This window comes from Boleophthalmus pectinirostris, unplaced genomic scaffold (genome assembly GCF_026225935.1).
Source record: "Boleophthalmus pectinirostris isolate CB_2022bp ecotype Guang Dong unplaced genomic scaffold, ASM2622593v1 HiC_scaffold_1, whole genome shotgun sequence".
In the NCBI taxonomy this organism is placed as follows: Eukaryota; Metazoa; Chordata; class Actinopteri; order Gobiiformes; family Gobiidae; genus Boleophthalmus; species Boleophthalmus pectinirostris.
This window is the reverse complement of record NW_026570970.1, coordinates 13,255,917-13,277,431: the sequence shown is the minus strand read 5'-3', so window position 1 is coordinate 13,277,431 and position 21,515 is coordinate 13,255,917. Positions and strand designations below refer to the sequence as shown.

The 21,515-nt window shown below is 42.5% G+C and overlaps 1 protein-coding gene across 1 annotated transcript in view; it reads right to left on the bottom strand.

The window, feature by feature from the left end:
* The window catches only part of LOC110166565 (activin receptor type-1), a 67,711-nt gene that overhangs the window by 26,413 nt on the left and 19,783 nt on the right, over positions 1-21,515 (bottom strand). The window contains exon 2 of the mRNA XM_020931820.2: positions 2,472-2,548. Coding sequence (XP_020787479.1) covers positions 2,472-2,541 — 70 coding nt within the window. The 5' untranslated portion in view covers positions 2,542-2,548. The remainder of the gene's footprint in view (positions 1-2,471; positions 2,549-21,515) is intronic.

Sequence of the window (21,515 nt, the reverse complement as noted above, 5' to 3'; positions counted from 1 at the left end):
CCTGACTCTTTCCATGTTTCCGCTTTGAATGTTCCAAATACAGATGAGTTGGGCACTTTTTTATTTTTTTCATCTGCAGTGCCATGCCATAACTAGTGCCTCCGCTTAATTTAATTTCTCTCCAGCGACTAGGTCAGGAATCGGAATACGCTAGACGATTTGCAAGAACCCCTGAAGTTGCAGACCGTGCATGGGCCAATCAGCGAAGAGCTGTGAAGCCATAACGTCAAACTCAAGCGCCTGTCTGGGTCCCTTTTGTGGTACAGCACAACAGTAAACAAAGCGGTCGAGACGAATGTAGACGAAGACATACATTCTGTGTTGGCAACGAGACTGAGGAAATAAAGCAAGAACAAAGAGAATGTTTGATGAATTTTCTCAAGAGGAAAGACGTTATTGCCCTTCTTCCTACGGGATTTGGTGCATTACATACGTCACGACCAAATAGCAGCGATTGGTTAAATAATAAAAGTACCTGCCTATCGTCGAGCAAATGAATCCTAATGCTGTGAGGTCAGACTGATGAATCAGGCTAAGAAAATTTGGTGATGGTTCAGAAAAAGTAAAATTGTTTAGGCAATACATTTGTCAAACACATGGTTTACTCCATGTTAATGTTGCACAGGTAGATACAAATAAATACTGTTGTGAAAATGTATTTGGTTCTTAAAAATAGTAGCCATGTATTGAGAAATGTACTAAATCATGAGTGACTCTGCGATTCCCAGCCCACTGAAAATTTGGCAACATTTTGTACTTTTTATTTGTTAATTATGCAACTATTAAAAATTTGACTTCTGACTTTTTTGATTCTACCCCACACCGCAAATAGTCAACAGAGTTACATGACCAGAGGACCAATTATGAACAATTTTTCATACTGTCTGTGGAGATTTTCATAACTTTGATTAGGACTGGCAGATATAAATTGTACTTGTGGTGTTCAGATTCTGGAGAGCAGTGATTTCATGCTCCCAGTTGAGGACAAGAGCCAAGAGTTTTCATAAGAAATATCCAAAAGGCAAATTCACAAAGGTTGAACCTGATTATTTCTATTAGTGACTAGACCCAAGAACAATTAAAATTTATGAGATATTACTGGCATAGATAAAGTTGTGATGTCATGTGAAACGCAGTAATTGTGGTTTTAACAAATCAACCATAAGTCTTGAAGGCAGCAGATGCTTTTAAGAGGTAACTTGATCTTACATAAAAGATAGTACGTGTACATGAATCAGGATATAATTAAAGTAGTGATCTCAGCTCTACATAAATTGTGTTTTTGGCACCCACCCCAGCCTCTGAGCATAATCTTGATCATCGGCTCGAAGCTTATCCAATTACAATATACTATAGTGACAGACACTGGCTATGTTTACACGTACAACAAAATCTGATTATAATCGGATTTCTGGACCCTTAAGATTATTTAAAGGGCCCATATTATGCTATTTTCTCAGATTTGATGTAACGTTATGTTATTAGGCTCTTTTTTCAGACCAAGAGTTTGTTTTCATGTGACAGTTTTGACTGCTCGCTGTGGTCTTCCTCAGAGTGCTCACGTGATGTTGTTGTGATGTGTCTAGTCAGCTGATTTATACAGGTTTTGGTGCCATCTTTCTATGTCCTAGAAAGACAGGGCCAAAACCTGTATAAATCAGCGGACCAGACACGTCACAGCAACATCATGTTACACGAGTTCGACGGCTCACTAAAGGTCTTCCAGTGTAACATGATGTTGCTGTGACGTGTCTGGTCCGCTGATTTATACAGGTTTTGGCGCTGTCTTTCTAGGACATACGAAGATGCTGTATAAAACCTGTATAAATCAGCTGACTAGACACATCAAGTATGAAAACAAATAACATAAAATATCAGAAGACCACGTGAACCTCATTGGACTATGATATAATGTTGTTTCCTCTTCAAAAACTGTTACAACAAATTTTCTAAAAGCTCACAAGAGTCAATTTTGGGTAATATAGAACCTTTAAAAGGGCATGAAAGTGTGTGTAATCGGCTTTTTACGCGTTTTAATAGTGTTATAATTCAAAATGGCTTAGGAGAAACCAGATCTGCAACCACTAATGTTAGGCTCCTATGTAAATGTCAGTGTTTGTATGTCATGATTGTGTCTTATTGTGCTGTTTGTACCATGTTTGTTTATTGTGTGACATGTCTTATGTTCTTATGTCTTATGTTTTATGTCTCTGTCTCTCCCTCAGATGAAAAGTAGCCTTCGGGTTAATTCTAGCGTATTTAAGTATATGTTCATGAATATGCATTGTTCATTTTAAATAAATAAAAGTAAAAATAAATAAATAAATCTGATAATTATTAGATTCTGAGTATGAGCATGTGACCACAGCCAGTGTTAAACTATAAAAAGGTGTTATTTTATTCAAAACAAACCTTTACGTTATGTTATTATGTTATACTTTGTTGTGTGCAAATCCCACACTGGCACTTACCTTCCGAGCTGCAGCAGCACGGCACTATCAGGCTGATCAAAAGCAAAGAGAACGTGGCCCAGGACTTCATTGTGGACCTGGAGAGGAGCGGAGAAGAGAAGGAGCTGGTCAGAGCTGCACTGCAGTAAACCCAGCCCACAAACAGAGATGTGCTAATGCTAAAAACTGCCAAAATAAAGGTGATGAACCCCACGCTAACGCTCTTCATTTTACACCAGCCATCTGCGGGACGGCACGGAGCGAGAATTAAGAGACGAACAGGCAAGAATTGTGTCGAATTGTGAGAACGCTTCTAACACACCGAAACCCTTTCTTGTTATTTTGTAAAAGAGTCAACATCAAGTTTTTAACATGCTCAAATAAAGTGGGTCTCATGCCTGCCTGTCGTCCTGGCAACAAGGCATTGAGTGGCAAGCAATGGGGAGACTGGTGCTCTCCGATTGGCTGCCTCTGGAGCGCGCGTGAGGGTGTGTTGATGCCTGGGCACGGCGTGTGTGTGTCACCGGGACAGGCGGCTTGGCACAGAGCGGAGAGGGGCAGACAGACGAGAGGAGGAGGAGGAAAAAGGGGAGAGAAAGAAGAGAGGAGGAGACAGACGAGAGTAGGCGAGGAGAGGAGGGAAAGGGAGGAAGAGGACAGAAGACGAGGAGCGTGGAGGGAGACGGGAAAGGAGCAGACAGATGAGAGCAAACAGGAGGAGGAGAAAGGCGTGAGGAGAAGAAGAGAGCGTGAGAAACAGAAGCAGAGAGACGAGAGGAGAGAAAGAGAGGAGAGGAGGAGACAGACGAGGGTAGGCGAGGAGGGAAGGGGAGGAGAGTGGAAGGAGACAGGAGAGGAGCAAACAGATGAGAGCAGGAGAGGCGGAGACAGACATGTGAGGTGAGGAGAAGAGAAAGAGAGGAGAGAAAGAGGAGAGGAGGAGACAGACGAGAGTAGGAAGAGGAGGAGAAAGACATGTGAGGAGAAGAGAAGAGTAAAGAGAGAGACGTGAGAAGATGGAATAGACAGGAATAGAGAGGAAAGGGAGGAGGAAGAGAAGAGAAAGAAAGGAGAAGAGGAGACAGACGAGAGTAGGCGAGGAGAGGAGCAGATAAGGGAAGGAGAGAGGAGAGCAGAGAGACAAGAGGAGGGGAGAAGGAGAGGGGAAGACATGAGAGGAGAGGAGACAGACGAGAGTAGTCGAGGAGAGGAGGGAGTAAGAGAACAAAAGAGGAGGAGAGTGGAGGGAGACAGGAGAGGAGGAGAAAAAGACATGTGAAGAGAAGGGAGGATTGAGAGGAACAGAGAGATGGGAGGGAAGGAGAAGAGGAGGAGACAGACATGGGAGGAGAAGAGGACATTGGAGAGAGAGAGAGACAGGCAGAGAGACAAGAGGAGGGGAGAAGGATAGGAGGAGGAGGAAGAGGAGAGAAAGAGAGGAGAGGAGGAGAGCGGAGGGAGAGGAGCAAACAGATAAGAGTAGAAAAGGAGGAGAAAGACATGAGGAGGGGAGAAGAGGAGAGAGGAGCAAAGAGACGAGAGGAAGGGAGGAGGAGAGGGGGAGACGGACATTTGAGGAGAAGAAGAGGAGAGCCTAGGGAGAGACGTGAAGAAGAGAAATAGGGAGGAATGGAGAGGAAAAGAGGAACACGCAGATGAGTGAGGAGGAGAGTGGAGGAAATGGGAGGAGAGGAGCAGATAGACAAGTGAGGAGGAGAAGGAGGAAGAGAACAGAAGAGGAGGAGAGTGGAAGGAGACAGAAGAGGAGCAGACAGATGAGAGCAGGAGAGGAGGAGACAGATATGTGAGAAGGAGAAGAGAAGAGTGGAGGGAGAGACGTGAGGAGGAGGAATAGGGAGGAATAGAGAGGAAAAGGAGGAACACGCAGATGAGGAGGAGGAAGAGGACAGAAGAGGAGAAGAGTGGCAGACTAAACGTTGACTCTACGATCTATAAACACTCAAAACGCCACATATTGAGACACACCATCAAGAACAATACCCAGTCTTAACAGCAGAGGGAGTAGAGATCATTATAAACTCAAACTCTGATTGGTTTCGTAACGATTTCAGAAAAAATATCTAATTGCATCTGTTCTGGCGAGGAAGCTACTTGGGATTTTAATTCGATTCAGTTCACAGTACATATTTAAAACAAGTCCACAAACATTTACGCTGTCTAAAAACATCTGTAAAGGCCGAGCGGCTAATAGAGGTTCGCAAAGGATAGTCCAATTACCACCTTAATAACTGTGGCTTTTGTACCTTGACAATTTGCTCCGTTCGTTTTCACCATTGAATATTTGAGTCAAGCGTAATCAATACTGCAGTCCGAGCTTCTTTCAGCTAATGAGTCAGATAAAACAGCCTCTGAAACCAACACTGGGCATTCTACGAGCTTTTATTATCGCGCTTACTGCAGATATTTGAGTCTATTTCATTTCGCCGTGCTTCGCGAACCCACTTTAACCCGCCGACATGAAAGCAACTGCCCCAGCCATTTTATAAAGATGACATGTTAGTTTTGAACAGTGCCCCAAAGCAGTGCCTTTCTCTGTACCACGCTGAGCAGCACCGGGGCTGTTATCTTGGCAGCATGTGTGTGCACGCCTCAATACATCTGCTCCACTGATAAATACGCGCACAGACGATACACACATGCATACACACACACAAACAGCACCAGTCAGTCCTCTCCATCCATTGTGCCACCGTCTACCCAGACATAAATGATTAAGCACGTAGCGTTCGCAATAGCATTAGCCCAACGGCGGCATCTGCTTGGGCCCGTTTGTGCTCGGACCCCATGCTGCTCCTTTAATCAGGGCACAAAACAGCGGCCTGCCACACAGAGATAATCAGGAAGTGTGTGTGCGTCTGTGTGTGTGTGTGTGTTTTGGGGAATAGCGGGGGGTTACTGTGGGCGCTTCCGAATACGGGCAAACGGGAAGGGGGCGTGGCCAAAGGGCAACTGGGGGACAGCGGGTCACGGGAGGCCGAGCGACGGGGTCGGCTGGAGTTTACGGGGTGAGCGGCGGTGGAGCGGTTCGTTTCGCGGTGTTTGCTTATGATTAACGGGGATGCGCGGGGAAACGTGAACGTTGTCGTCGCTAATTGGTGTAACAGCTATTTACACTGTCGACGTGTTTGTTCTCCAGCACTAACTGCTTCAATTAGTCATGCATTATCCAAACTTTTCTAATCTTCGTAATACATTGAGTGTTATCGTTATAATTTGGGGTATTTTACAGTCAGACATAACTTTAATGATAACTGAAAGTGGCAATCCAATGTTTATTTTCTCGTAAAGGCAGATACACTTGCAAGATTTTTTTCAGGGATAGGTTGGTTCGTTGAAGTGGACAGTAACAAGAGTACAAAATTTATGTTGCACTATCACATTTATTTTGTTTGATTTTGCCAAATTTGTGTTGATGTAGGTGGTTGGGGGGAAATTGGGTCTTTTTTTTTTTTTTTGTGGTGTTGTGGGTGTTGCTTTATGTTTTTGTCTTTGTTTCACGCTGAATATTGTAATTGTTAAATGTTGCTTGTTGTTTTATTTTCTAAATGTTATATTCTGTTGTCCTTAATAAAAAAATAAATAAATAAAGAGTACGAAACGTGCATAGCATCTAATAATGTAACCCTAACCCAGTTTTGGTCCCATCCAGTGGCGGAGTTAAGAATTTGGGGGCCCTATGCGAACTTGAGTATGGGGCCCTCACTATATTGCACTGTTTTGTTGTTTTATTTATTTTATTATTATTTATTTTTTTGTTTTTTATTATTTATTGTCTATTTTTCCCCATTGTTCTGGAGACACGCACATCTCTATTTGAACTGTGGTGGATTGGAAACTTGTCTTATTAGTTAGGTCGCTTACTAGATAACCAGAGCTGAAAGAAGTTTTTAGTAGTTTTTTTTGCTAGTACAATTACATTTTTGTTTACATCCATTATATATGATTATACTATGATTATGTTCAAATCAGGGTCAAGCTGACTCGTCCATTCTAACATGAAAGGGGGAGATGCTTTGACAATTACAATTAAAACTATTTTGATGGTGTTTTTTTGTTTTTAAAGTAAACCACTCTAGAAAATCAACCCAGGCAATTGACTGGGGCCCCTCCAGGTTCGGGGGCCCTAAGCAGCCGCCTACTTTTGCCTAATGGTAGCGCCGCCTCTGGTCCCATCCAGGTGGTTTAGGACCCCTAGTTTAAAGGTTATGTGTTATTTTGCTCTCCAAGAAACTATGACCATAGAGGCAGAGAGGCATAGTCCTTTTACTCCTTGAATAAACAACAGGCTCTATTCACGCTTACGTCACAAACCAGGAAGACTGCCCAGGCCCAGGCCCAGTTTTCTTCATGTAAAAGTCATTGTAGAGTTCCGTTATGTTCGGCTAATCAACAATTACAACCATATCTCAGTTTTTATATCTTCTCCACTGACACACAACTCCGAGCGCACTGGGTACATGCAATTAGAAGAGATGAGTGTGCCAAATTCCAGATGATTCCAAACAGCACATACGTATGCAGGCTTCATTTTACCGCTGATCACATTTACTTCAATGGGTTTTATCACAGGAACTACACTGGAAGTTGTCATCGCATTTTTCCAAACGTCTTCCTGGTTTGTGATGTAAATGTGAAAAGAGCCTATTTGAAGACATGAAGATTTAATTGGGCAAAACAAAAATACAACCAACGTTTTAGAGTCTATATATAGAGACATGTCCCTGTAGGGCAGACCTGGTTACATACGGCCCTTTGGTTGACTCTGACTGACCTGTTTGAGATCATTTAGATTTACAAAATGAGCATATTTTATCATTTTACCTCATGCATGGACTAAAGCTGCATTGCTTTTACCTCAGTGAGTTTTTTTTGTAAGGCAACCTCACTTTTTCATTGCTTAGTCATTACATAAACTCTTACCAGTCTTACCAGCTTGTCAAACCAATGATATTTAGTAGAGATGTAAAAATAACAGAAAATATCGTGATATTGTATCTCACAATAATATCATGGGCTGTCACAATATATCGAATTACAAGTTTCTCTGTTTAAATGCATTGTTTTATAGTAGAAATAGCTAATAAACATAGGGAACTACATATCCCATGATTCATTTCAGCGCAGACAACATGAAGTTATGATTTTTACTTGAATTCTTGGGATTTTGATGGAAATAATTCACACCAAAATCTTGTCAAGGTATTTTAAAAGCAAAAAAGTCTCTAATAATCAACAATTATATCAGCCTCTCCAAAATATCGCAATAAATATCGTACCGTGAGATGCATATCGTGATAATATCATGCGGAGAGATTTGGATATCGTTACATCCCCATACAATATTATATCATTTTACCTCATGCGTGAAGCTAAAGCTGCTTTTTGCTTTTATTTTAGGTGTTTTTCAATTATTTTTTTAAAAGATAACCTCACTTTTTCATTGCTTAGTCATAGCAAATTTTTACCAGTTTTACCAGCTCATAAAAACAATGCTATTTACTTCTTTTTATAAAGAAATACAGTTAATATTATGCAAAATTGATTAATGCCCTCCACAATCTTTTCTGTTTCTCATTTGACCCCATGGAAAAAAAATAATTGTCCACTTCTACTGTAAGGCTACTCAAAAGGCATACAGACACCATTTCATTTTGTCTTTCATCACACTATACGACTTTCTAACACAAATTTCAGTTCAGTTATAGAGTACTACGATGTTACCCAGCATGAATGAACTTTACATGAACCAGTGATGACGCTCAAACCGATGAAATACGTCTCCCGGGCTGCAGTACCACAATTAGACAACTCTGTTCCTCTTAATTGCACTGGGCACAGCCTTAATGTGAAAAACCTGGTTGGTGGTAGACGGCGGGAGGAGGAAGTGGGACAAGGAAGAGTCTGGTGTCAGCGCCCATGGGAGACTCGGAGGGAGACTCGGAGGGAGGGGGGGTACCCTTCTTCTCCATCTCTCTCTCCCTCTCTTCATCCCGCTCCCGCTACCTCCCCCTCTTTCTCACTCTCACCTAGTCCCTTTCGCTCTTCTGCTCACTCTGTTTCTTTTGCTCCTTCTCTCATCCGACCTCTCCTTCTCTCGTTCTCACCCCTTCTCTCTTCCTCTCTCTCTACCTCTTTTTCACCCACACCCAGTCTCTTTCTTTCCCTCTCTCTCCCTCACCCGTCTCTTTCTCCCCTCCTCTCATCTCTCGCTCGCACCCCCTTCTCTTTCTTCCTCTCTCCTCACACTCTCTCCCCTCTCCCTCTCTCTCCTCTTCTCTTCCCCCTCTGTCTCTTTCACCCCCCTCTTTCCTCTTTTTATCCCCCTGATCTCTCCTTCTGTCTCTCCCCTCTCTCTCTCTCTCCTTCTCTCCTCTTCTCTCCCTTCCTCCCCCTCTTTCTCACTCTTACCCAGTCTCTCTTTCGCTCTTCCCCTCACCCGTCTCTTTCTGCCCCTCGCTCATATCATCTCTCCCTTTCTTTCTCACACTCCCTCGTCTCTCTTCCTCCTTCCTTCTCTCTCCTCTTCTCTCCCTCTCTGTCACTTTCACCCCCTCTCTCCTCCTTTTTCCCCCTTACCTCTCCTTCTCTCCCTCACCCCTCCACATCTCCATACTCCCTCCCTCTCGCCTTCTCTCCCCTCTCCCTCTCCCCCTCTTCCTCTCTTCCCTCTCCCTTTCTCTCCTTCTTCCCCCTCTCCCTTCCTTTCTCACCCTGTCTCTCTTTCACCCTCTCTCCTCCTCTCTTCCCCCTCCCCCTCTCCTTTTCTCCTCCCCCTCTGTCTCTTTCACCACCTCTCTCCTCCTTTCTTTCCTCTCACCTCACCTCCCCTCCCCCTTCTCTCCTTCTCTCTTCTCCCTAACTCCCCCTCTTCACTCTCCTTTTCTCTCCCTCTCTCTTTCATCCCTTCTCTCCTCCTCTCTTACTCCTCCCCCTCTCTCTCTCCCTCTCCGTCCTTCTCTCCATTTCTCCCCTTCTTTCCTTCTCTCCTCTTCTCTCCCTCTTCCCTCTCTCTCCTCTCTCCCTCCCTGTCCTTCTCTCCCTTTCTCAGTCTCTCCCTCTTCGCTCTCTCTCTCTCTCTCCCTCCTCTCTTCTTCTGTCCCTTTCTCTCCCTCTGTCTCTCTTTTACACCCTCTCTCCTCCTCTCTTCTCCCCTTCTCTCTCTTTCTCCTTCTCTCCCTTCCCTCTCCTGTTCCTTTCTACCCCTCCATCCCTCTTTCACCCCCTCTCTTCCCCCTCTCCCCCTCTCCCCGGGACGCTTGCCCGCTCCGGAAGACGCAGAACAAAGACGCGAGTAAAAGACACTGGAGTACACTCGTCTGGGGCACCGCTCTTCCAGCCGAGTTCGCCGGCCAAGAAGAAGAAGAAAGCTGATTTCGTTATCTCCATATTGACTCATATATCACTCATGTTTTCGAGAGCCAACAATGAGCGCGGTATCCAGGAGTAGACGCAGTTGGCAGATCGATAACTCACCATAATTAACTAAGCCGGAGATGTCAGGAGTCTGGGCTTAATGGGCTGCAGTTAGCGTGTGTGTAAATGATTGCGTTTTTGTTTGCTGCCAAAAGACCCTCGGTGGGCCGCGGAGATGATCTTATTCCACACCCACGCTCAGTCTGAGAGTAGTGAGTTATGAGGAGAGCAGGGATAAACAAACAAAGATCAGGGGGCATAGAGTGAATTAAAAATGGAAAAGTCCGTCTCTGCTAACACGATAATAGATCTTGAATTAACAAAACAACAATTAACAAAACACAAACAAATACTGGAAAAGTTATGCGGTTTGGTGCCTTTTTGCGTTTTAAATCCGACAATATTTCAAGGGGGGTCCTGAGGGGGGTCCTGGACATGGTTTAAGTCCCGGTTTAAGTCCCGGTTTAAGACCTGTTTTAGACATGGTTTAGACCTACTTTAGACCTACTTTAGAGCTGGTTGAATCCAGTTTTAGTCCCAGTTTTAGTCCCAGTTTTAGTCCCAGTTTTAGTCCCTGTTTTAGATGTGGTTTAGTCCTGGTTTAGACCTACTTTAGACCTACTTTAGAGCTGGTTGAATCCAGTTTTAGTCCCAGTTTTAGTCCCAGTTTTAGTCCCAGTTTTAGTCCCAGTTTTAGACCTGTTTTAGATGTGGTTTAGTCCTGGTTTAGACCTACTTTAGACCTACTTTAGACCTACTTTAGACCTTTGGTTGAATCCAGTTTTAGTCCCATTTTAGTCCCAGTTTTAGTCCCAGTTTTAGTCCCAGTTTTTAGTCCCAGTTTTAGTCCCAGTTTTAGTCCTGGTTTAAGTCCTGGTTTAAGTCCTGGTTTAAGTCCTGGTTTTAGTCCTGGTTTAAGTCCTGGTTTAGTCCTGGTTTTAAGTGCTGGTTTAAGTGCTGGTTTTAGTCCTGGTTTTAGTCCTAGTTTTTAGTCCTGGTTTAGTCCTGGTTTAGTCCTGGTTTAAGTCCTGGTTTAAGTCCTGGTTTTAGTCCTGGTTTTAGTCCTGGTTTTAGTCCTGGTTTTAGTCCTGGTTTAGAGGTGCCCGCAGGACATACGGGACGAGGCACGGTCCATGCAGCGTATGCGAGGAGGGGTTCACCCTTTCGTGGTCTGGTACCGAACCCGGCCCGGTACCTATCTGTGGCCCGGGGACCCCTGCATTAAAACACAAAACTTAACTCATGTAAGGTTCTCAAAAATATATATATATAAACCAAGACACTAAATCAATATAAAAACTAGCAGCAAAACCATGCTGTGTGTTTTTCTCTCCAATGTTGCATTATCAAGCTCTTTCTTTTTTGTCATAATTTTGTTGGACATTTTTATTTCAAAGACCTTATATAGGCCTTAGTGTTTTGATACTAAAAAATAGACTGGATATCCAATACAGATTCCGATGCCACAATAATCCGTGTATCATTCATTCATTAGTTTTTCAAAATAAAAACAAATAAAAGAAAACAAAACAACAACTATTTTCTTCATTATCTGAAACAAGAAACAGCCGTTATCTTGTTTTTCCATTATTCATTTAAACACAAAATCAAAAATTGAAAAAACAAATCGTTATCCGTTTTTTCATTTTGGTTTTGGGGACAAATAACAAAGAAAATAACTGGTTCTTTCGTTTTCTTATTTTTGGTTTTATTTTGAAAAACAAATGAACGAAGGACACAAGGATTCACAATGATAATGACATTTTGTTACTACTATTGCAGCTTTTAATAACGTTTTTATAATTGGTTAAAGCTCTAATTTTTCTGATGAAGCTCTGCCGTTTGCTTTTCTCAATGGGGATGTTTTGTTTTTGTCTAGTTCCACAGCAGGAAGTAGTCAAATTTTAGCTATAGTTTTTCGATACACTAGTCAGACATGCCTCGTTTTGTTTTAGTCATCATTTCAAACTTGTGTACACGTGGGCCGGCCTGCGTCACCAGCGTGTCTGCACTAATCCAGGCTGATGTTTAAATAGCATGTTTACCTTCCATAGGGCCGGTAAACGGACGCCGCGCCGCACTTGTGCTCACACATTAGCATGGATCTGACTACACGCTGACACTGAACGCCTCCCAGCTTTGTGTCTGACTACACACCCAGAACCGCTCCTGACACTGGAAACCTCAGACGGGATTCGTAGTGAACGGGGGGGAGGAGAGAGGGAGGAGAGAAAGGAGAGAGGAGGGGAGATGATGAGAAAGAAAGAAGAGGACAGGGGCGAGAGGAGCGAGGAAGAGAGAAAAGACCGTAGAGGAGAGAGGAGGGAGCGGGGGAGTGGAGAGAGAAGAGAGGAGGAGGAGGGGAGAGAGGGGAGAGGAGAAAGGAAAAGAGAAAGGAGAGAAGGGAGAAAAGGAGAGAGGAGAAAGAGGAGGGGAGAGAGAGAGAGAGAGGAGAGAGGAAAGGAGAGAGGAGAAAGAGGAGGGGAGAGAGAGAGAGAGGAGAGAGGAAAGGAGAGGAGAGAGAGAGGAGAGAGAAGAGGAAAGAAGAGGAAAGAAGAGGGGAGAGGAGAACAGAGAGAAGAGAGAGAGGAGGAGAGAGGAGGGGAGAAGAGAAGAGAGAGAGGAGGACAGCGAAGGAGAGAGGAGAGAGGAGGGGAGAGAGCAAGGAAAGAGGAGAGACAGAAGAGGACAGAGAAGGAGAGAAGAGAGGAGAGAGGAGGGGAGAGGAGAGAGGATAGGAGAGGAGAGAGAGGAGGAGAGAGGAGGGGAGAGGAGAGAGAGGAGGGGAGAGGAGAGAGGAGAGAGAGAGGAGAGAGGAGAGAGAGAGGAGAGGAGAGAGAGGAGAGAGGAGAGGAAAGGAGAGGAGAGAGAAGAGGTCAGAGAAGGGGAGAGGAGTGAGAAGGGGAGAAGAGAGAGAGAGTGGAGGGAAGAGGAGAAAGGAGGGGGGTTAGCATCTGCAGGAGCGATTGCAATCTGAGCAGACAACTTCATGGCGCGCTGAATGCTAGTGGTGTGTGTCCACGTGTGTGTGTGTGTGTGTGTATTTGTGTGCATGTGTGTGTGTGTTGTAGCGTTCTTTCCCGGTGTATTGAATTCAGCGTTTGGTGAGGTGCGTGTACGTGGTGCTGACATGGTGCCAAGGGTGCGCTCTCATTTCGACCCATCTATCAACTTCCTGTCCTTTCTTTTATTCCCATGACCAATGATGTGAGAAAGGAGCTGATATCATAACATAAAAATATTGCCTTCTACCTCCTTATTTTCCCATCTCACGCAAAATTTGAAGGTTAATTACAGTGGCTATTTTAACAGCTGACAAGTTAAGTGCCGTAAAACACAGGCACAAAATGCTTCAGGTTGTCTTGCTCCAGTACAGAAATATTGTATGAGCAGACTGTGAGGTCAAAATAAGTCTGATGTGTGGTTTCTGCATCTAATTATAAAGTATTTTATTGTCAGAGAATCGGGAAGTGTGCAGTCAGCATGGTTGTTACTGTGTCGGCAAAAATTCTACTCTAGCCTTTTGTGAACTTTGGCCTAGTTTTGTTTTTATCATGTTTGTAAGGCTGCAAAAATCAAGCAAGCATTCTGTTGTTAATTAGTATTCTGTTGGCCCTCTTAAAACAATAAAACATGGCCCACTATATGATATAACAATTAGAGGTGGGCATGATTAGCTGACTAATCGATAATTAATCATGAAGAATTTCGTTGATCACGTTTATTTTAATCGACAAACCAAATGTAGGTTGCTGTGCGTAGCGTAGCATAAGGAGACAAGGCTGCATCTGACAGCACAAACACTGAAGTTGTGGACTCCCACATTTTGGCTCTGGCACCTCTAAGGAGATCACTGTACCACTCAGTGAGCGCGTTTACATACACATCAGTGTCCCGGGTATGATCGGGTTTTTTGAGTATTCAAGGTTTCGCCATAGTGCATGTATACACAGTATCCCAACATAAAGTTGCGTGTAACCAAAGGACAAACACTTATCAGTCTTTTCATAACAGTAACCAAAATAAATAAAGTGACCAACATGAATAAAAATGGTTAAATAAAGAGCAGGATTAAACCTGCACATGTCTGATCTCTGAAAACATGAACCATCTCCAACACGACATATGCACACAACAGACTCACATCATCATCAACATCCCTCTGTCACAGAGAGAACACTCATATTCCACTGAGTCCTGACCTTTAGTCCGACAGAAGCTGAACCGCATCAGTGCACAAGGAGCGCTGTTTTTTTTTCAGCACTTACAGTTTATGCAAATTAGCCATATGATTTTAAGATTTGTTTCTGTAAGACGTAAATAAATGTGTCAAAGCTGCATTAAACACATTATAATCCTCAAACGGGCCGATGTGGCTCTATAGTGGTTATAATTTATATGTTGAAAAGTCGAGTTTATTTATGCAGATTAGTAATAGTAATAATATTGATGATAATTAATAGAAAATAGATTGTCAATTCTCCCAACGATCGATTAAGAAAATTTAATCGAATGCCCATCCCTAATCACAAAGTGGCGTTGCATAGGATAATAGATATAAATCACACATGATACTCTGTGATATGTTGTGGTTTTTGAAGAGTCATATACATTTTGGCCACAATATTTTTTTGTTAAACCACTACTTATCAAGTGTATGAAAGACAGCCATTTTAAATAATCATAACAGTGAATATAAAAATAAAAAAATACTCTTGCCAATATATCGATACAGCAGCTCACGATAACGATACTGTACCTTCAAATTTAGTATCACGATATATCAATATTTCTTATTCTTATATATCTTCGCATACCCCTGCTACCCAAAAAACATTAAGCAAAAATAAGCATAGAGCTCAAAAATGACTAGTAAGAACCATGTCTAAAACTGTTGAAAATGTGCACTGGGGTTGAGACAAGGATGGAAAAAGTCAGAATGGGGAGGTTGTGTTTTTTTGAGTGCACTTCAAAGCCATCTCTCCCATGACAGTTATAATTGAGTTACACAGCAGCACAATGGACCACAGCCCATAAAGTATTCATGGATCTCTGGAAAAATCTGCCCCCTGCTCTGTATCCTATGCAACAGCACCATTGGCAGGGGGCTGGAGGACTTTTGGGGCGAGTGTGAGGTGACCCCCGCTGTGGGCTGTTGGAGACACTTGAAAGTGATCTCTCATATCGGTGCAGGCTCCCACATCTCAGTGACGCCGTGTTTTTGCTCTTTCCAGTGATCCAGCTCCAGGGGCCATCGCGATAAGCACAGCCCCGAGGAGGAGGGGGCGGGCTGGGTATATAAAGTGATTAGCAGCCCACAGATGATTACAAGTACCACTTACTAAGAAGGAGAAGACTTGAATGTACTTATTTGATATATATAGCAATAATACAGGAGACTATGCCCTTCCTCATAATATAAAAACACCCTGGACTATACTGGCATCAGAAAAGTGAACTTTGTTATTTGTATTATCATGAATTTATAAAAGCGACTACATAATTTTTTCCCAAAGACTCAGGTGGGTTGCAAGAGATTTTTTCTGGATTGCCTTGTCATGATCTGCATGTAGGTCTGCAATATAAACTTCTGACACATGAGATTTTCTGTGCTCACAAAAATGAAGCCAAAGCACAGAAAGAGACTGAATGCTGCACCTGATATGTGTGATGCGCTCTCCTCCTGCACCCCAAACTGGAACACGCCACAAAAACGCAGACAGGCCCACCTATCTCATTAGAAATGTTGTAATGTTAAGACATGTTTTGTATAATTTCTAATCTTTTTGTAATTATTTTATTGACTATTTTGTTCCAATGTTGCTGGTTCAATTGAATGTTGAAAAGAAAAAGAAATGGGCTACACTTAATGTCCAAATAGTCGACTTATGGATCCTTTTATTGCAGGTTCAATTACTGTTTTTCGTTGTTTAAAACTTGAGTAATACTAACTGTTCAAAGAGACACGATCACTCAGTCAATAATAAAATATCCTCATTAATGTTCAAAAATTGTCAAATCCATCTTTATTTTTTGATTTATGAGTAATGTCTATTGACTTGGGTTGCAAAGGTTTGTGACTTTTAAAATATGGGTCCCCAGAAAAAAGTTTGATGAATCAGGCTACCAATGTAGTCCAGTGTTTCCCAGACGGTTTCACTTCGTGGAAACAGTCTGACCTCGCAGCATTAGGATTCATTCGCTCAATAGTAGGCGGGTACTTTTTTTTACTTAACGAGTCGCTGCTATTAGGTCCTGATGTATGTAATGCACCGGAACGCTCAGAGGTGTCCAAGTAATTGCTGGCACAACAGCAAACAAAGCAGAGAGTGAAAATCTTCTATCTGAGGAATCGTTGCCAACACATAATGTACGGCTTTGTCTACATCCATCTCGACCGCTTTGTTTACTGTTGTGCTGTACTACAAAAGGGACACAGACAGGCACTTGAGTTTGACGTCATGACTTCACCAGCTCTTCTCTGATTGGCCGGTGCGTGGTCTACAACTTCCTGTAAAACGTCTAGCGTATTCTGATTCCTGACCTAGGCGATGGTGCAAGCCTGGGTACTACATTGGTCAAAATAAACATAAAAATAGGTTGGAGATTAAATATAGGCAGTAAGTTACATTTACTAGTAAACTCCACAAAACAAATGAGATTCAATTATTCAGATAAAAACAATCTTTATAGTATTACAACCAAGTTAACTGATGCGAGAGATGCGAGACTTATAGTTCCAGTACTACTAGTATTTGCAGTTGTGTAGTACAAATAGTTGAGCACTTTCTTACAGCTGAGAACAAGAAGGATGCGGCTTCCTCTTAAGGTATACATTTAAAGTTGGAAAACACAGGGTATTTTCAGACATCCACCCCAGAAGAATTAAGTTTCACTGTGTAACTTTTCTGGTGGAGGGTCAGCCAAATGCTCGTCTCCAAGGAGGTTTCATTGCTTTGCCTGGAATTTGCTAAGGTATGACGTTAATTTCCTGACCAGCCAGAACCACATGCTTTGACAAAACTTCACAGAGACGAGTGGATCTGGAGCCTGTGTCCTGTCTCGCCAATTTCAGAGGGCGTGATTGACAGGCGGATGAACCAATCAGAGAGAAGGATGCACTGTTTACATAAAAAAAAAAAACATGTAAAAATGGAAAATAACAGCATAAAGAACTGGGATACGGCATGGATTTTCTATGAATCAGCAATCAAAAAGTGCAAAACTCAATTATTTTGGGTAAAAGAAGTTAAGATTTTTTTTTTGTTCTGAACGTTATGAGAATTTTCAAGAGGAGATGTCATCTGCATTTGAGAGACACGTGTTACAAATCATCCCAAGTTTGGACAGAGTTTGGGCAGAGCATTTTCACCCTTTATTGTCCAGTTCTAGTGTTTTCTGGATTTGAAACACAATGTAGAAGGGACTGGCTGGTCAAGCAATGGCATTAAAGCATCTATCACCATGGAGACAAGCAGGTAATCCACCAAAACATTACACAGTGCAGCTTTAAGAGGCATAGTAAATAGTGTAACATGATTGTCGCTCGCTAATCAGTCTAGTTTTTGTAATATACACCTATCACTTGACATTTCATAATAGCAGTATTTTTTACCTCATTTGTGTGAAACTGCAAAACTGAAGATTACTCAACTCTGCATTAAACCCAATTTATTGCCATGGCGTTTGAAAAAGCGAGTGTTGAAATAAGCTCTCGAGAGCAAAACAAATCGTATTAGCCGAGTCGGGCGCATCATTATTATTATTTTGGTCTGTTTTGCATTCAGGTCAGGGGGAAGGAGAGAGTGACAAAACACTACTTTGTCTGATGAGCACGACGGTGTACGGGCGAGGAAGAGGAGCGAGGGAAGGGAGGGAGGAAGAGGAGGTAGAGAGGAGGGACGTGGAGGAGCAAGGAAGAGGAGCTAGGAAGGAAGAGGTAGAGGAGGTAGGAAGCGGAGAGGTGTGGGAGTGAAGAGAGGGAGGAGGAAGGAGGAAAAGGCGATAGAATGAGAGGACAGAGCAAGGAGAAGGGGGGAGAAGAGAGGAGGGGGAGGGAAGAAGAAGAAGAAGAGGGAAAGAGAGGCGAGAAAGAGGAGAGAGGAGGTAAAGAGGAGGGTGGAAGAGGAGGGAAGCAGTGGAGGTAAACAGAGGAGCAAGGAGGAGAGAGGACGGAGAGAGGAAGAGGAGGGAGAAGAGGAGCAAAGAAGGGGAGGGGACGAAGAGGAGGGAGAGAGGAGGGAGAACAGGAGGGAGAGCAAAGAAGCAAAGAACAGGGGGCAAAGAGGAGGAGGGAGGGAGGAGGAAGAGAGGAAAAGGGAGGAGAGGAGGCAGGAGGAGGGAGAGAGGAAGAGAAGGGAGGCAGAGGAGGAAAAAGAGGAGGCAGGAGGAGGATGGAGAGAAGAGGGAGAAGGGAAGAAAAAGGAGGATGAGGAGGGGGAAAAAGGAGGCAGAGGAGGAAAAAGGAGGCAGGAGGAGGGAGAGAGGAAGAGAAGGGAGGAAGAGTTTGAAAAAGAGGAGGCAGGAGGAGGATGGAGAGAGGAGGGAGAAGGGAAGAAAAAGGAGGACGAGGAGGGGGAAAAAGGAGGGAGAGGAGGAAGGAGAGAGGAGCAAGGAAGAGGGAGGAAGAGGAGGGAGAAGAGGAGGGAGAGAGGAGAGAAAAGGAGGGAGAGAGGAGCAAAGCAGAGGAGGGAGGAAGAGGAGGGAGAGAGGAGAGAAAAGGAGAGAGAAGCAAGGAAGAGGAGGGGGGAAGAGGAGGCAGAGAGGTACCGGAGAACACGGGGGAGGTAGAACGGCAGAGGAGGAACGCACAGGAGGTAGGGCGAGGAGGGAGGAAGAGGAGGAAGAGGAGGAAGAGGAGGAAGAGGAGGGAGAGAGGAGGCTGTAGCCCTGCAGGAGCTGCTGAGTCATCACGCTGGCAGACGGGAGGTGGAATCTGTGTCTGAGCTGGCAGCCTGGCACCGTTACCATGGCACGCACCGCCGACCGGAGAGAGGGACTGCGGCAAACTGGAGGGGAGAGGGGGCCAACGCTGGACAAAAGAACGCTAATTTGTGCTTTATAATGTTATATAATGTTACGCGCTATAGCTTCAATGAGGGCGCACTCACTCATTCTTAAATAAATAGAGGATTTGGCAGCGTACACAGCCTTTATTCTCAATCTTAAAACTTTTCCTCACCCCACGTTATGTTTTTTACGTTTTTCTCACCATTATTTTTTATTGCTGGCTTTCAGATGACATCATAGCTTTCAGTCAGTACTATTTAATACAGATGGGGGCAGCAGAAATGAATATTGCTATAACAGAGATTTTTGTTGTAATAGGATTTAGATGTTTCATTACAAAGTTCAATATAATTAATATGAAAATCTGCCTCTTGCCCCTCGTCTGGGAGCATGACCGTCACATTTTTAAATCTGAAAACCACAAATTTAGGCAATTCTGTTTGTAATAATTAGTTTAAACTCTGCCTCATTCAGTAATACTGTTTTATAATAATTTTAAAATATGTTGTTACTAAATCTATGGTATAACCCACACCTTTATTTTGTAAATTTCCCATTTTTCTTCTATGCTTAGGTTATAATTATTGACACTATTGGCTGTTTTCAGATTCTAAAATGTGATTGTACCATACTCCTTGCACCTTGTTATTATAATTATAATTTTTTAAACATTATTATTCTGTTTGATTTGCTTATTGTATGTTTTATTTCACTGTAAATGTTGTTCAGTGCGTCAGTAAGCTTTGGCAAGCTTTGGCTGTTTCAAATCTGCTACAAATAAATGTAATTTAGATTTTTTATTATGACACTCCCAGACTGGGGAGCAGGAGCCAGTTTTCCCTTGTTGACACTGTGTTTTGGCATGAAATATCCATTGCTAGAACCTGATTATACTATATTATATTAATCATAGCTGCCCCCATCTGTATTAAATATTATTGGCCCATTGATTGTTGTGATGAGCAACAGAAGCATGTTGTATAACACATGTAGTCTTTCTATACAACTGTTGAATGTTGTAAACGTTGAAAAAAAAAAAAAACACATGTATACAATATTCCTTTTCTTCTTAATCTTAATCCACTAATGATCTGAAATAATCTCATAACCTCGACCCGCTCCTCGCCCTGGCCTATCCGGAGAGCCAGAGCGCCATCGTGCCGTGCAGATGGTTGACGGCGAGGTGTGGGTGTGTGGGCGTCTGCAGACCTGAGGGCCAGTGGCTGCAGCCTACATTCATATTCACACTGCAGCACAGCAGATTCACCCGGACCAGAAAGCCTCCTCTGCCCACAGCACAACGCAACACTGGCAATGACTGAGAGCTACCAGAGGGAACCAACAGAATAGGGACGGTGTGGTATGTAGGCAGGGGACGATACAGAGATTTGGTGTTACGATTATCAGTAGATGCAACAATAACCAAAATATTTTGATATCGTATCGTCAAAAGTCTCAATCTATCAAATTACAAGTTTTTCTACTTAAATGTATTGTTTTGGCACAACAAAAGCTAAAAAAAAATGGAGAGAGCTACATAGACCATAATCCTTTGCTCCGTTTCAATCCAATCTACATGATGAAGTAATTGTTATTAAACACTTATACATCTTAATTATGACAGAAAAGCATCATATACACACTTGTTAGCCTACACAATAAATATCATAATAAATATAAGATTTAAATCGTGAAAATATTGTATCGAGAGATTTAGATATCGTTACATTCCTAATTATTATGGCCAAAATAGTTGCGATTAACGATTATAGCACAGTAATTATGAAAGTTTGACAGTTTAAAAATGTTTCTGATATGAACAATGATCATTTGAATATTATGAATAGGTTCCATACTTTCCCTTTTCTGTTTTCTGTTTTCTTCTCGATCATTGTTTTCACTTTCACTAACAAAGTACAACGCTATAATAATAATTGTTTCAGTATGGAACCTATTCATAATATTCATTTTATCATTGTTCATATCAAAAACATTTTTAAACTGTCAAACTTCCCTAATTATTATGGCCAAAATAGTTGCGATTAACGATTACTGCACAATAATTATGAAAGTTTGACAGTTTAAAAATGTTTTTGATATGAACAATGATAATTTGAATATTATGAATAGGTTCCATACTGAAACAATTATTATTATAGTGTTGTACTTTGTTAGTGAAAGTGAAAACAATGATCGAGAAGAAAACAGAAAAGGGAAAGTCACATGGATTTAAACAGGTACAAAGGATTTTGGGGGAAATTATTTAAATGACTTTTGATATATCACTACTGGCCTATGTATGTGCAAGATGCTCTACGAAATGAGCCATATATATAAAGAAGGCTTGTCACTGGAGGTGCACTGATCCAGCTTTTTCAGTACCAGTACCTATTTCTGATACAATGGCTTTAAGTATCTATATACAGATACCAGTGCGGGGGCTAAAAACAGACTTTATTTTCCAAAAAACTAGAAAAACTGTACGATACAATGTGTTATGTAGTTCTTATTTACCACTCAACAACTTTGTGTATTAAAAGCTCAAACATTATGAGGCTTTCGGGACCAACTATGACCAGTAAATAATCTTCAGGGCCTCAATCTGAATATCTGCAGAACAGA